The 16979-nt window shown below is 41.4% G+C and overlaps 1 protein-coding gene across 1 annotated transcript in view; it reads right to left on the bottom strand.

The window, feature by feature from the left end:
* Window positions 1–801: 801 nt before the first annotated feature.
* ETFA (electron transfer flavoprotein subunit alpha) overlaps window positions 802–16979 on the bottom strand; it is a 60375-nt gene continuing 44197 nt past the window's right edge. The window contains exons 10-12 of the mRNA XM_029065775.2: window positions 14888–14953; window positions 7874–7954; window positions 802–1092 (exon numbers count right to left, since the gene is read on the bottom strand). Of these exons, the coding sequence (XP_028921608.1) occupies window positions 1054–1092; window positions 7874–7954; window positions 14888–14953 (186 nt within the window). The 3' untranslated portion in view covers window positions 802–1053. The remainder of the gene's footprint in view (window positions 1093–7873; window positions 7955–14887; window positions 14954–16979) is intronic.

A 16979-nucleotide genomic window follows, 5' to 3' on the forward strand; every position in this document is an offset into this window, starting at 1 on the left:
AGGTATTGAACCCCATTTTACAGATGAGGTGATTGAGGTCCAGAGAAGTTCAATGACTTGTCCAAGGTTGCACAGCAGGCACATGGTGGATCTGGGATTAGAATCCCAGGTCCTCTGACTCCCAGGCCCGTGCTCTTTCCACAAACTCACGTTGCTCCTCTACTACTGTCATTTCTAAAATGGTTTCTTTGGAAATTTGCTCGGCTTAAGGGGATATTGCGTGGCAAAGTTTGCAACAACATGGCTGCCTCCAAAGGTTCTAACGAAGTCTCAGTGAACAGAAGAGATCATAAGAGCAAGTAAAAAGCCAATGCATCCTTCAAACAACTTTTTAAACATTAATGGTCCCCAAATATTTTTTTATAGTAGATCCTCGGTCAAAGCAACTGCTTGTGTGCCCCTACAAATTATTTTTAAGATGACAAGGGCTATAACACTGCAAAATTAAATTGAATACAAGCCAAATTAATTTTAAAATTTCAGAGTTCGAATCAGTGTTTATATTACGTTGGCTATGGTCACTCAGGGAAGACCAGAATTTAAGATAATACTGAACCCATTTGATCCAGGTTTCGCTAGAAAATTCTAGTTTTAACTCTGTATCTGCCAACATAATCCATATGCTTCCATCTGATTTGCCTTTTAAAGAAAGAAATGTCAACTCATGGAAGTATTAAAAGATCTTTCAGTGAAGGGAGGCAGTAAAGCACGTTAGGAAAAATGGGTATTAAATGAGTAATCACATTTAAACCACACTATTTTGGCTTCTAAGAAGCTAAATAACACAGATGAACTCCATTATCAGATTTAAGGCCATAGAGTACTTTATTATAAGTTTTATTACAGAATTAGAAAACTTTTAAAAATAATTATGTTTGCAACCAAAAATGATTGAATAAAGAAATTGTTAATACTCCCAGAAAAGAAATCCAGGCATCTCACAATTTGAAAAAAAAATTATGCTATTAGATGTCTGAGTTCTCTGAATGATTTCTGTGCAATGCCCCTGAATTTCTGTGATTTCAGCCAGATACTTTCCCCTTAAGGCATGATTCATTTCTTCTTCAACAGTTCAGTTAGCTCAGGAACTACCTGCAAATTTAAAAAAGCAAACAATTAATCAGAAGTCTTTGGAAGAAAATCGCTGGAAGAAGGGCTTTGCTGAGTTAAAAGAAAGACTTGGTGCAAGATGAGAAACTGGCCTGAAGGCTACTGTCCCTCTTTAAAACACAAAGGGCTTCTTCAAAAGCCTAACTTTTCTTAGCTCTATGTGAGCAGGGAAGGTGTCTGCTTATTGTTATACTGTACTCTCCCAAGCGCTTACTACAGTGCTCTGCACACAGTAAGCGCTCAATACAATGGGATGAATGAATGTACCCCCATGGACCACTTTCCACCCTCAGTCGTTTCAAAATGCCTGCCATCAATTTGTATTTTTGTTAGAGAGCAATTAGAGAATTAGGGAATGGTCTTCCAAAAACAGGCCTTTTGGGCTTGGCGTGCTGCGTTACCGAAGAAACTACGGATGTGCCGCAATGGATCAGGGAAGTGCTACAGTGCACGATTTTCAAACCCGTCAGGTTTTATACGACTGCAACTCTCACAGGTTTCGTGTGTGTCTGGGACAACTTAACAAGCCATTGCTTCCTGTTCTTTGTCAGGTGGAGAAATTGGAAATAAAATGACTGACAAAGTTCGGGTTTTTTCCCCCCATAACATACATTAGAAGTTATAGTAAAGAACAGGACTGGATGCTCCCTCTAGACTGTAAGCTCACGGAATAATAATAATGTTGGTATTTGTTAAGGGCTTACTATATGCAGAGCACTGCTCTAAGCACTGGGGTAGATACAAGGTTATCAGGTTGTCCCACGTGAGGCTCACAGTCTTAATCCCCATTTTACAGATGAGGTAACTGAGGCCCAGAGAAGTTAAGTGACAGGCCCACAGTCACACAGCTGACAAGTGGCAGAGCTGAAGGCAGATTATGTATCTTCCAACTCTACTAAGCACAAACTTCAGTGCTCTGCCTACAGTAAGCGCTCAATAAATCCCCTTGACAATTCATTTTAAGTGCTTCTATTCTGATTGGTCAAAAAACCCCAATGCACTTCAATAAACACATATGCGACAACTGAAAAAGCAAGGACCTTCTTCAAAGTTAATCGCTAGCCTCGGAAGCTTCAAAAGTATATACCACAGATGCTACAAAATGTTTCTAACCTCAGTAGTTTTTTTTGGTTTTTAACAAGCAAAATAATTTCTGCATGTCTTAGAAGCAATCCCAAACAAGGGAAAAATAGCTTTCACTTGGGCACAACTTGAAAAACAGCCTCATTCTCTTATTAATTTTCAACAAGAATACGGCTCATCCCCAGAACAAAAGGAATGAAGAGTAAATGTTACAAAATCCCCACAGTGAAAAGTAGGCATTCGAACAAAAATACAGATGGTAATCAGGATACTGGGAGACAGGAAATTAGTAATAAGAAAAACACAGAAAGGGGAAAATGGATTTAGTTGGCTCCGGTTAAAAGGAGAGTTAATACCAATCCATGGCAACTTCCGCAATTTTGCCACCTGCAACTCAAGCTTTCCAAGTTTAGCGGCTTTGTACTTCTGACTACTACAATAAGGAGTAGTTGGGCATGTAAACAGTTGGTGGATATTATATAGGGTACACAGCTGAAAACCAACCCCAGCCACTCGTATAAAATATCAATTACCTTGTCTTTCAAGGGCTCGCAGGTTGCCCCTGCACAGAGATCCCAGCTGAATTCACCACTGATGAATATAGCCTCTTAATTATTTAGGAGATCCACATTTCCATTAGGTGGAAATAATGTGTTCGTACAAAATTTATTAAGGAAATTGTCTACATGTTGTTTCTTCCGAATGTCACTTTGTCTCCAGCTTATTAAAAGGCCCATGTTTACTGCCGAGCCAGCAGGCATTAGTTCAGGAATGGAATTAAATTCTGGCAGGAGTTTCTACTGGCTTTCCTCAGTGGATATACTATGAGCTCATGCCAGGCCCACAGATTACATGCTAATAGATCCTCAAGTGTGACCTGTAACAGGGCTGATAATTTATGATGAACCTTTTAGAGCCCAACTCCTAAAGGTGCTCAAAGATTTTTCTCGTGATTAAAAAAATATTGGATTCTTTTCCCCCCACTTTGAGCATAAGTTTTGTAACCCAAAATTGAGGGGTGGGAGGTGGGTATTACAATCCTCTTTCTCCCTCAGAGTGCACATGACTCAATGAAGGAATTCCTTCGCCTGCAAAAGCCTGTATCATTGGCGCAGGTCCATTCTGACTCTTCCTACCCCAGCTCAAGCCTGTATCTGTGGCAGTCACTGCTCACAATGTTTCATATCCTTCTCCAAAATTTGGGTGGAGGGAGGAAGTGGGTGGATGTGAAATTATGCTGTGGAGGTAATTACGTAAATACAGTATACACTGACCCTTATCTCCTCGTAGTTTTCAGGAGTTAAATCTAATACCGATTTTTTTCTTTTTTTAATGGTATCTGTTAAGCATTTACTATGAGCACCAGGATAGGTACAAGCTAATCAGGTTGGACACGGTCCCTGTCCCACACGGGGCTCACAGTCAATCCCTATTTTACAGATGAGGTAGGTAACTGAGGCACAGAGAAGCGAAGTGACTTGCCGCAGGTCACAGAGCAGACAAGTAGTGGAGCACAGGACCTTGTGACTCCCAGATTCATGCTTTATCCCTCAGTCATAAGCTATGCTGCATTCAACTTTCCAGGATTTCTTATTATTCTAGAGAGAAAAATGCCACCTCTTTCAGTGCAAAGAGAGACTGACTTACTATATAAGTTTGATAGTATCACAGGGCAAAATGGTCTTGATTTCCATTTAATTAATTTAAACATGGTGACACCTACTCATTAGGATCCAAGAAATGTTAAGTTCAGTTAAAAAGTCAAAATCTCCAAACAAAATTAATGAGTATAAACTCTTTGCTAGTTTTATTAGATCATAATTGTTTACAAATGTTTTATATAATGAAACAACCCTGGTTTCAGACTCAAAAAAGAATGATTTTTTCTTCAAGTAAGCTATCTCCCAATATTTTATAAACTGACCAAATAAGAATTTTTACGAAAAAGAGACAGTTCTTTTCCTCTTCTAATCTAGGAACATTCTTTTTCCAAGTACAAAGCATGGAAGTATTTGTAGTCAAATGGTCAGTGGCTTCATAGAAAACATTAGATCTCATGTTAGTCCATACACTCAAATATCTGTATGTTTACTAGTGAAACAAGTGATCTTTCCAAAGAATTCTGGCATATTGTACTCTCCCAAACAGTACAGTGTTCTGCACATAGTAAGCGCTGAATGAATATGACTGATTATCTGTGAATCTCGCAGAAGTATCGGTTCTGAAAAAGGGATTGTATGTGATAGATTTGGAGGTCACTGACAAGCAGATATTGCTGAAAATCTAAGAATAATCTGTTGCACAGAAACCATTATTTTCACCTAATCAAATTCCTTATTATAAACTTCATACAGACTTTACTGATTACACAGATCACTGATTACACAGTGATCACATAAGATACAGGAGAAGAATCATTCATTTTAAAAAGACTATTTACAGTTGACATCATCACCAACAACTTGGTAGATCTACTTCACTAAAAATACAATGGTCCACTTTATATCTCAGAGAACTGTATGGGAAGGGACAAAGCGATCTTGTTTGAGTGTATGCGGCAACCCCTACCTGCCCGAGGTCAAAGGTAAGCTATTTCAAATGATTAGGGGATATACTCATCAATGCTTAGGGGATTGATGGGGTGACTGGCTTAAATAGGTAGTTGGGGATTAGTCATAAATTGGCTTTTCAAGGGGGTTACTCTTTAGGAGGGCTTTGAAAATGGAGAGAATCAGGATTTGGAGGGGAGGAAGTTATATGTGGGGGGTTAAGTGGCATTTGTTAAGCACTTATTATGTGCCAAACACTGTACTAAGCCTTGGGGTAGATACAAGTTAACCAGTTCTCACACAGGGCTCACACTGTAAGTAGGAGGGAGAACAGGTACTGAATAGCCATTTTCAGAGGAGGTAACTGAGCCCCAGAGAAGTTAAGTGACTTGCCCAAGGTCACATAGCCGGCATGGTACAGAGGCTGATTTAGAACCCAGGTCCTCTGATTCCCAAGCCCGTGTTCCTTCCATTATGTAACGCTGCTTCAAGTGGAAGTCATGAATCAGAGATGGAAGAATAAGTTTGGGAGGAGCAAAGAATGCAACCCAGGGTGCCCCAAAATAAAAGAGTGAAATGATGATGATGGTATTTGCTAAGCAATTACTATGTGCCAAGAACTGTTCTAAGTACTGGAGCACTGTTCTAAGCATTGGGAAAGAGGTAAGAAAAACCTCTGATGGAGACCCTTCAGGTCAATAGTTCACAGTTTTTGTTTTCTGTCTTCCAACAGTAAAGCTACCTGGCATATATTCCGGTATTTATTAAGTGCTTACTATGTACTTAGGGGTAGGCAACAAGATAACCAGGTGAGACACAGTCCCTGTTCCACTCAGGGCTGAAAGTCTACAAAGGAAAGAGAATAAGCCTTTAATCCCCATTTTACAGAGGAGGAAACTAAAGCAAAGAGAGGTTAAGTGATTTATCCAAGGTCACTCAGCAAGAAAACAGCAGAGGCTGGATTAGAACCCAGGTCTCCCGATTCCCAGTCCTGTGCTCTTTCCTTTAAGATACACTGCATTTCTTGGTACATCTCAAACTGGATGACAAGAAGGCTTTTCTCTCATTCACCCTGCCACTGTATTTTCCACAATGTAGGAGTAGACGTAAGGAATGCTAAATTCCCTACTGTACATCACTCTTCCCGCTCCCTCCTCTGAAGCCTTGCTTAAGATTTTCATGCAGCCTGAAACTCCCTTCCTCTTCAAACCCACTAAACCACAGCCCTTCCCTTATCCAATCCAATCTGAAATCCTACCTCATCCAGGAAGCATTCTCTAATTAATTTCCACCACCTCAGATTGAGTCATCCCAACTGTCATCCTCAGCACTTATGCATATTATTGATGATAATAATAATAATAATGATATTTATTAAGTACTATGTGCCAAACACTCTGTTAAACACTGGGGTAGATATTATGTAATCGGATTGGACTCACTAAATCCCTGTCCCACATGGCACTCAGAGTCTAAGTAGGTATGATGATGACTATGTACTTCTCATTTAGCAGATGAGAAAACGGGCCCAGAGAAGTACAGTGTCTTGTCCAAGGTCACACAACAAGTGAGTGCCAAAGCTGGGACCAGAATCCTGATCCTCTTGCTTCTGGGCCAATGTTTTTTTTTCACTAGGTCATGCTGCTTCTCTACATATGGTTGGATCTATACGCTCTAGGAATTCACTTATTTATATTTCCACACTCTTATTTAGCACAGCAGAATTTTTGCTTTTCCTATTTGCCAGTTTTATTATCTGGTAAAAAATCTGTGTTTGCCTTCTCCCCCTTTAGATTATAAACTTTTTGAAGTTAGGGACTGTATCTTTTATTTCCATTGCAAACTCCTAAGCCTTTTTAGTATGTGGTTGGGCACACAGCAGGTGCTCAACAAATACTACTGATTGACTTTCAGCAAAATTCAACCCCTTTGGACATAGCATGTTATAAATAAAATCATCTATTGTTTTAGGGCTGAAATGTTATCACCTGCCGGGTGGTGGTGTTCTTTAAATGATATGAAAATATTTTTAATGATTTTCCCCAAGCACAGCACTAAAGTTCCACGTCATTCTGGGCCTGATTTTTGGCGCCGGCTGGGACGTTGCATTCTCTGCAAGGTCATCTTCAGGAAGAAGAGCCACTCAGGTATTAACTATAATCTACAAAAGCTCTGCTGGTTAAATCTTTATTAATAAGGATACTTGAAGTCACCATCACCATCCTGAGCTATACTAGATCAAGGCTTTTTTTAAATGGTATTTGTTAAGCACTTACTACTTGCCAGGCACTGTACTAAGCACTGAGGTAGGTACAAACTTAGCATGTTGGACACAGTCCATGTCCCACATGGGGCTCAGGGTCTTAATCCCCATTTTACAGATGAGATAGCTGAGGCCCAAAAGTTAAGTGACTTGCTCAAGGTCACACAGGAGACAAGTGGCAGAGCCGGGATTAGAACCCAGGTCCTTCTGACACCCGGTCCTATGCTCTATTCCCTAGGCCATGCTGCTTCTCAAATGGCAATTCACCTGCAAGGAAAATGGAAAGACAAGACAGACCCTCCTTTCTCAATTAATTAAGTCCTTACCAGCAAGTAGGAAAATCATTAAAGCCACTTCAACTCTGACCTCCTTCTACTACCCAGAGAGGCAACCCCCCAAACTTTACCAAGAAGAGAACTGAAGGTATTTGGGAGAGGCCACCTGAATGATCATGATTCACACAGTGCATCCCTTTACTACCTCTGGAGAAAAAGATGATGGTTAAACGTACTTTGTTCTCTGTGAAAGACTCGGGCAAAAGGAAAGGATATGAAGACACATTAATGGGTGAATCCATGACAAAGTATCGGATCCTTTAGACTTTGAGCTCACTGTGGGCAGGAATGGGCCTGTTAGTTGTTAGACTGCTCTCCCAAGCGCTTAGAACAGTGCTCTGCATATAGTAAGCTCTCAATAAATATGATCTGAATGACAGTCTTTGCCCCTCTTGGCTTGTAAGCTTGTTGGACAGGGAACGTGTCTAATTCTGTTGTACTGTACTCTCCCAAGCGCTCAGTACAATGCTCTCTGCACATAATAAGTGCTCAACAAATGCTGTCGATTGACTGAAAATTGAAAATGAGCTTACCTTAAATAAATCTGCAACTATTCCTAAGTCTGCCACTTGGAAAATCGGAGCTTCTGGATCCTTATTAATGGCAACAATCGTCTGCAAAGTAAATGGGAAAATTAATCACTAATATGCACTAGAAGGATGATAAAGAAAAAAGACCACAAATACAGCAGATCTTTTCTCCTTCCTTAAACAACCTAGCAGTTCTATCCTATTTTAGGTAAAATGAGGTCCTGGTTGGTGTAGAGCAAAAACAGTCCCTGAAAACCACAAATGTCGGCTCTTCGAGATTTTAATCTATAAGCAACCTAAAGCAGGATGAAGCCTGGACTCTGGGGCTGCCTCAAGGAGGCCCACCCCAATAAGGACATGACCCTCCTTCCTAGCCCTTATCTCCCCCACAACTATTCATGCGCTAAAAATAACTTTACAACAACCAGGGAGGGAAGTCATTCACAGACAAAATGGCTTATAAATTTGCCTGAGAGGCCAAGTGCATCTTCCTATTCCGAGTTCTCCACTGGACTTAAGTGCTGAAAAAGCTTCACTTTCACAAAAAATAACTGGTTTCAAAAGGCAATTCATTGAAATGCTAGCAATGTAGTGGAAAAAAATTGCTCTAAGTTTAAATAACAGTGGCATTTGCTAAGTGCTTACTCTATGTGACAAAGCCTGTAAGTGCTGGCGTAGATACAAGATAATCAGGTGACCCACAGTTCCTGTCCCACATAAGGCTCACAGTCTAAGTATGAGGGAGAATGGGTACTGAATACCCACTTTACAGATGGAAAACGGAGACACAGAGAAGACACATGATTTGGCCCCAGGTCACAGACCAGGTAAGTAGCGAAACAAGGATTGAACCAAAGTCCTCTAACTCTCAAGTCTGTGCTCTTTCCACTGGACCATTAGATTAGATTTAAAAATCTAATTTTATTTTCATCATTTTTGTAGAGCTTTGGTTTGTTTTTTACTAAATTTAAATATGCTTTGAAAAGCTTAATCAACTTGGTGTATAATTTTGTCTATTGTAATTTCTTATTTTCACACCTAGGCTCAATGATGGGATGACAGTTAATACATTAAAGGGAAGCAGTGTGGCCTAGAGGAAATAGCAAGGGCCTCAGAGTCAGAGGTTCTGATCCCAGCTCTGCCATTTGCCTGCTGTGTGACCTTGGGCAAGTCACTCCACTTCTCTGGGCCTCGGTTTCATCATCTGGAAAATGGGGGTTTCATACCAGTCCTCCCTCCTACTTAGTCTGTGAGACCCATATGGGAGAGATACTTGTAACCAACCTGATAAGCTTGTATCTACCCCAGCACTTAAAGCAGTGTTTAACACACAGTAATAATAATAATATTACTAAAAGCTCTTTGTTGGTCTAATGCAATGTTAAATGTGGAAAACTATTTCAATTTCCACATTAAACTACACTCTTTAAGAAGAAAAATTTAAACTAGGAAGAGGCTAATGCAGTAGAACAATAGCCTCTACTGTAAATTTTAATTCATAAATATTTTCATTCTCCATTTCTCATGTTGAGCTTTTACTGGATAAAATCAAGGCAAGCAAAGACCATAATGGATTCTACTTCTTCCATGGACTAGTTGCAGCATAACTGCCATCAATTTCCATATCTGCAGTATGAGAAGTTCATGCAAATTTCACTGTCCAGAAGAATGATTTATTTTACAACATAAAATGTGGATTTCATAATTGAGTTTTAGAATGAAACAAAAAAATCCAACAGCTTGGGATCAAAATTAACTGATTTGGTAAATACAACACAAAGCATATCTTCCACAAAACTGATTTTTCAATTGTAAAAGTACAAATAAATTATGCATTATGCCCTGAAAAGGCTTTATGGACTTCTTTTGAAAACATAGTCTTAAATGAGTGCATTCATAATGCCAGATAATTCACAGCAGAAGAAAAATATTCACTTGAGACCTCTGTCACGGTTACTAAGTTTTGTTTTTTTTTTTACATTTGTAAAAATCTGGTCTTACTCTGCAAGTCACCCCTAAGTAGGTACCTATGTGTCTCAGCCCCCAAACTAGGTACCGTTTCATGTAAAAGTTTGCAAGCTCATTTTTAGTTTGTAGCCTGTGGTTTAGTGGGCATGAAGTCAAATTAATATCACCCTATTACAAAAAAACAAAAGCTACTTTCCAATAAAATGAAGCACTTTAAGATACCAGGTGCTTCAGAGGAATTTCAAAAGAGGATGTGAGGTTTTCACCCCCTCTTCCCCAAAACAAACACATTTTGGTGAAACATACTAAGTATGTGAGAGCCATTCATTCGATGGTATTTAGTGGGCACTTACTGTGTGCACTAAGCCCTTGGGAGAATACAACAGAGTTGGCAGATTCGTTCCCTGCCCAAAATGAACTTAAAGACGTCAAATTAATACTTAAATCACACACTGCTGCTTACAAAGAAACACTTCATCCCTCTACCGTCAGGGACATGATGAAAACACCGATTTCCACAGCACTATCTCAAAGCTTATTTTATATTTGTGCTACAGATGCATACTTCTTTGATCCACTTCCCCAGATTCAACTACCATCTCTCTAGCTCACCATCCCGGTCCCTTCTCTCCAATTCTGCACCTCCTCCTGCCTCCTCTTCCTGGATGTCCTCCCAGCACCTCAAGTTCAACGTGTCCCAAACTGAACTCTTCTTCCTTCCCAGATCATCTTCTCTCTCTGAATTTACCATCACGTTGACTACATCACCATCCTCCCTGTCCCTCAAGCCCATATACCCTTTGCAATATCCTCGACTGTCATCTCTCCCTTTCAACTTCCAAATTCCATTGTTTCTCCTTCCTCTACCTCCTCCTCTCCATCCGGACTGCCATCATGCTGACCCAAGGGCTTGTCAAATCCCAACTCCAGTACCACATCGGCCTCTTCACAGCCCTTCCTGCCTTCAGTCTCCCCTCCCTTCTACATTCCAAACATCACTCTGGATCTTTTTTCTCCAACTTCATTTTGTGCATCTTTCCTCAAAAACCTCCAGCGACTGCGTTATCAGTACACTGGGAACCTCACGTGGGACAGGAATGGTATCTTATCTGATTGTACTGTATCTACCCCAGTGCTTGATAAAAAGTATTATTACTTTATTCAGTTCATCTCAGGGAAGGCGAAGCTTTGAGAGACTCCATCAGAAGTATTCATGGGAGCACTTACTTTGTGCATAAGCACTCTACTAAGAGCTGTGGGAGAGTCTAGTAGTTACTAGACATGATTCCTGCCCTGGAGAAGTTGAGGATCTAGGAGGGGAGAAAGACACACTAAAACAAATTATAGGTAGTAGAAAACAGTATAACATAAAGGTATGTATATATGTACAAGAGGGTGGCAACGAGGGAGATGAGAATGAGGCAGAGAAACAAAATGTGTGAACTAGGCTGTAGTGGGAGATGAGTGGGGATAATAATAACAATAATAATTATGGTATTTCCTAAGTGCTTATTATGTCCTAAGCAAATTGGGTTGGATATAGTCCCTGTCCCACATGGGGCCTCTGAGTCTCGCTCCCCATTTTACAGATGAGGTGACTAAGGCACAGAGAAGTTAAGTGACTTGCCCAAGATCACACGGCAGACAAGTGGCAGAGCCGGGACTAGAACCCATGACCTCCTGACTCTCAGGCCTGTGCTCTATCCACTGTGCCATGAGGATGTGAAGGGGGAAGAGAGCTATTTGAGCACTTTAATTAAAGCGAACGGTCAGGAGTTTCTGATAACGCAGCTCAGGCAGGCTCCTGCTGTAGGAAGAATTTTCCCTAATTCCCTAACAGCTTTCTAACCAAAATATGTAGTGAAATCATACATAATGACAAAAGTGAGTGTAATTCATTCAATGTGTACACTTTTCCACAGAATGAACCAAATTTTAAGTAAATTATTCTAACAAAATTTAGAGATTCAACCAGAGACATGACCTCAAATTGCAAATTTTAAAACATTAATCCACATTTTTCTCTTACAAAATGGAAACTCACAGAAACTATGTGATTTTCTCAATTCACGGTAAATAAGCAAGAAGGCAATGTGGCCTAGTAGAAAGAGCACGGGCTAGGGTGTCAGAGCACCTGGGTACTGATCCTGGCTCCGCCTCTTGCCTATAATGTTGCCTTTGGGCAAGTCACTTTACTTCTCTGTGCCTCAGTTTCCACAGCTATAAAATGGAGATTAATAACTTTTTTCCCTCCTCCTAAGATTGAGACCCACCTGGGGCAGGGACTGTGTCCGACTTGATTCTCTTGAATCGAGCTCAGTGCTGACTAGCTGACTAAAAAGTCACGCTCACAAATGGAGACGAACTAAACCGAGGGCCATGGGTGACGTGGACGCGTCCTGGACACGGGCTAAAATTGAGAGATTAGGAAAAGAAAGGAGGATATGGGAGTGTTGACACAATGAGTCAGCGTGTTTTGGTTCTGTGTGGGAACCTGACACCATGATGGCATCTTTCTCTCAAGGTTGTAGCAGGTTAAATTTATCCTTCACGGTAAGGATTCTGAATTCTAAAATCCCGCTTTGCCTGGGGTGCGGGGTTCAGAGACAGAAATTTGGCTATGGGTCAGGGGAATTTGCATGGCCCCCTACATCTCAAGCATTAATAACTGATAGGGCCGGGGCGCCAAAATTCAATTTCCCAAACTCAAGGTCTACGGAAGTGCATCAGGCTGGAAGTCAGAAGATTTGGATTCTAATCCCATCCTGGCCACCTGAATGACCCTGACTGAGCAAGTCACTTATCCCATCTGTGCCTCATTTTCCTCATGGAGACAATGCCTATTTCTCCCTGCCTCAAAGAGACATTCTGAGGCTAAAATGAGTTGACTGATGGTAAAGGGGCCTCGGAAACATAAAAACGCTATACAAATACGGAAAATGCGAGTGCCTTCCCTAAAACCCTGATCGATTGGATTAGGCAGATGTGTAGCTTGGCTGTGCCATCTGAGGAGACCTAAGTCCTCCTGAGACCTACTGAAGTAGTGAGTGACAGATCTCGCCTGCGTGTGACGCTGCCAAGCCACTTGAAGTCTGAGCCAAATCCTCCCTGGCTTCCTCCAGCTCCGAGGCTGCTAACAGCAGACACGTGCACGGTTTTGTTGAGTGTCCTGATGCTTGGCTTGGCACTGAGAAGGATTGGCAGAGCTCTGCAAGCGTGTGGTCTGTTCTAGTCTGTCTCTAGGGGACCACTGTTAGGTCCAAGAGAGCAGAGCCCCTGGCTGGGCTAATTTTTGCAGGCAAAGAAGAAATGACCATGAGGCGGAAAGACCCTCGCAAACTGAGGACGGCTTTTATTTCCATTAACTCAGCGGTCCTGTTTCACAAAAATACATCTCAAAATCGCTCTCCATCCATCTCTAGATTCGACTCTATTTCCTTCTCTTCCCGCTACCAAGCAGCCTAAGCCAGAAAACGTGGGCTGCAGAGGTAAGGCAACTTGTGGCTGGATTTTGGCAACAGGATTGGGAGTCAGGTCTCAACTCAGACTGCCAAAATATGGAATTTAAGAAGTCTTACCCCTATCTGCTTCTGAACTCCTGGCAGAAACCTTCCAATCTACTCTGAAATCTGATTACAGGTGAGCCTTAGACTGTACCATTTACAGGATTTAAGGGCACATTGAATCCACTTCTGCAAGTAAGGAGTTAAACCTTTTAAGGTTTTATTATCATTTCATATCTTGCTTCCGTTCCAATGGATAAATGCAGAAGTGACAGAAACAACCATGGTTTCGTGGAATAGGAGGTTCATAATGCAAATCAACACTGTTCAGCGTGAATGAACAAGTCACATTTGGAATTAAATGTTTATGGAATCATTGTAGAGTATTTCCAGGTTTGATTTAAATTATAAAATAAGTCAATCCTAGTATTTTACACATTCCTTTGTAACTGTTAGATGCATATATTTTAGTATTTAAAATCTATTTTCATAATGTCATTTTAGAAGTCAGAGATATAGAAGTAGAGAAGCCTTGAGGAGAGATTCATGAACTTTTCTAGTCTGCATTTTTTTTTTTTAAACACCAACTACACCACCCCAGTTGTCCATATTTCCCATTGTGGTAGGGTTGCTGAATCTGAGGCAGTGAGCTTCAGTAGGTGGGAGGAGAGCAATACTGGAGTAGGAGGAAAATACTACCAACAGGGATGGGTGATCTCACCCAACCAGGTGGGCAAATTCCCTTGATGATAATAATACTAATTTGTTAAGCACTATGTGCCAACCACTGTTCTAATCGCTGGGGTAGATACAAGGTAATCAGGTCGGACACAATCCCTATCCCACACGGGCCTCACAATCCTAATCTCCATTTTACAGATGAGGTGGCAGAGGCACAGTGAAGTGAAATGACTTGCCCAAGGTCACACTGCAGACATGTGGCAGAGCCAGGATTAGAATCTACATCCTCTGACTCCCAGGCCTGGGCTCTTTCCACTACACCATGCTGCTTCTCCTCAGTGATACCAGGTTCACCTCAGTGATACCAGGTTTCCACAAATTGGTAATATCCTGGATGACAACACTGAGAGATGGGAATGAGATAGGACAGGGACAAAGCCTCTGCTCCTTCCTCACTCCGAAAAAGTGTCAGCCACTGCACAAGCCTCCTGTCAAATACCAGGACACTCTAAGCTTATTGTGGGCAAGGAATGTGACTGCTTATTGTTGAACTGTACTTTCCCAAGCGCTTAGTACAATACTCTGCACAAAGTAAGCACTCAATAAATACCACTGAATGAATGGCAGTAGTTCAACCTCAACTACCAGTTTTTAATTTTTCAACTCTCCACGCGTTCAGCTCAATTCTTTTTTAACACGGATTCAATTTCTCTTAGTTTCTTTCTATGACTGGTTCAACTACCAAGTTTTAAAAATAACTATTTTGACCCTCGTGAACAGCCGAAGAGTATTTTATCCATTTAATCTAAAGATCTGAAGAAATCAGCTGTTTCTTCTTGTATTTAGGGGCAGGGCAAACAGTTACCTTGCTGTCCTTCATCCCAGCTAAATGTTGGATGGCGCCAGAGATTCCTACGGCAATGTACAGTTCCTAAAACAAAAATTAAATTCAATTATTAGTCATACTTTACATAGCATATTGTAACAGCTCTTTCCAAATGAACAGCATAATTAATAGTTTTTCAAACAAGCCATAAATAAAACAAGGTTTTCTTTAATAGGTAAAAGGATGCTCCCGTGTACAATAAATAAAAGCTCTTAATAAGACCTCTGAGGGCTGACGTAGGTGAGGTCACTGTGATGAAGGGGGTGGCTTTGAATGCTGTTCCCTCCCTGATTATTTGTCATCTCCATCCTAAAAACCTGGAACGTCCACACCTACTTAAGAAGCAATCTGACTTTGGAAAAAATGGACCTTGCTGGTTTCATAGGTACATGTTCAAGAGAGCATTACTGAAATATGTGTCCAAGGTCAGATGGTAAACATTGAAATGAAAAAGACACAACCTGTATTTCCACTGCGCTAACAAGTCCTAACCTGGGGGGGGGGGGGGGGGGGGGGGGGAGACATCTAACACAGTCACACTGCTAAAAGCACCCACAACTTTAAAATTTGGCCCATCCCAACTGACAAAATAAAGTCTTTCCCTCAAAGTGATTAATACGGCAGAGTCATTCAAGGTGGCTCAGATGTGCCTGGTTTATTAACGGGGAAAATTTTTCACATCTTGGGTGCTCACACATACCTCTGTTGAGCCCACCAAATTCTACCCTGGACCTGATTTAATAATTGCTCACTTGAAAACTGGACATTTGCAAACTATTGGAAATTTCTGATAAACATGGCAGCCATCTAATGCTACAACTTCTGCAGCAACTAGGACAATTTCCCGAATGAGGTTCACAGTCTAAAAGGAGGGAGAAAAGGTACTGAATCCCCATTTTCCCAATGAGGAAACTGAGGCCCAGAGAAGTGAAGTGACTCGTCCAAGGTCACCCAGCAAGCAACTGGCAGAGTTGGGATTAGAACCCAGGTCTTCTGACTCCAAGGGCCACGCTCTCTCCACGCTGCTTCTCCTAGTTCTCGTTATAAGGCAGGGGTTGCATTCTTGAGGTTCACATTAAGGAAAACTTACATTGTAGTATTTTAACTGTGATCGATATTGCATGCATGCGTAAAATGATTTCTTACAAGTACTGTACTGTGTTTGTAAATAATTTCTGTATATCACTCCCCTTGGATTGTAAACTCCTTAAGCATAGAGAATGTGTATGTCTTCTGTTGTATTCTTTCAAGCACTCAGTAGATGCTCAATAAATACCAGTCATAGAGAGAATGGTGAGCAAGATAATTTTTTTCTGGTATTTGCTAAGCACTTAATATGTGCCGAACACTGTAGTAAGCACTGAGATTGATACCAGGTTGAGTTCCTGTCCCACGTGGGGCTCAATCTTAATCCCCTTTTTAAAGATGAGGTGACTGAGGCACAAAGAATGTAGGTGATCTGCCCAAGGTTACACAGCAGACAAGCGGTGGGACCAGGATTAGAAGCCAGGTGCTTCTGACTCCCAGGCCCGTGCTCTATCCATTAGACCACCCTGCTTCTCTAGGCACCTGTTCTCTCCTCCTGAGACCGTGAGTCCTGTGGGGGATAGGGACTGTGTTCAACCTGATCATCTCGATTCTACCCCCGTGCTTGGCACATAGTGCTTAATACAATTATTATTATTTTCATTATTATTATAAATTCTAGGAAGGTCTCAGAGCTAGCAAGTAGGGAAAAAGTGACAGGAGGCCATCAGCGTGACCGGGTATAAGGCAATGCTGGCACAGAGTGCCAGCAATTTTCTCTCAGTGGGAACAGAATTCTGGGACAGGATTTAGCTCTGTGTGGCCAATATAAATTTGCGAGATTTGGTGTTCGACTTCCCTGGGGCACAAAGACGCATCTTCTCGGTTTTCTTCACATTTATGGTCAGCCTGTAACACCTGGCCGATGTGGAGACTGCATTTACCCAATCATTTGCATAACTTCTTGGACGTGTGCCTTTATGGAGCTAGCACCTATACACGGCAATTCCGGAACGTCGGTCTCTAGGGCTTTGGATGTAGCCCC

Source organism: Ornithorhynchus anatinus, chromosome 5 (genome assembly GCF_004115215.2).
Source record: "Ornithorhynchus anatinus isolate Pmale09 chromosome 5, mOrnAna1.pri.v4, whole genome shotgun sequence".
NCBI lineage: Eukaryota > Metazoa > Chordata > Mammalia > Monotremata > Ornithorhynchidae > Ornithorhynchus > Ornithorhynchus anatinus.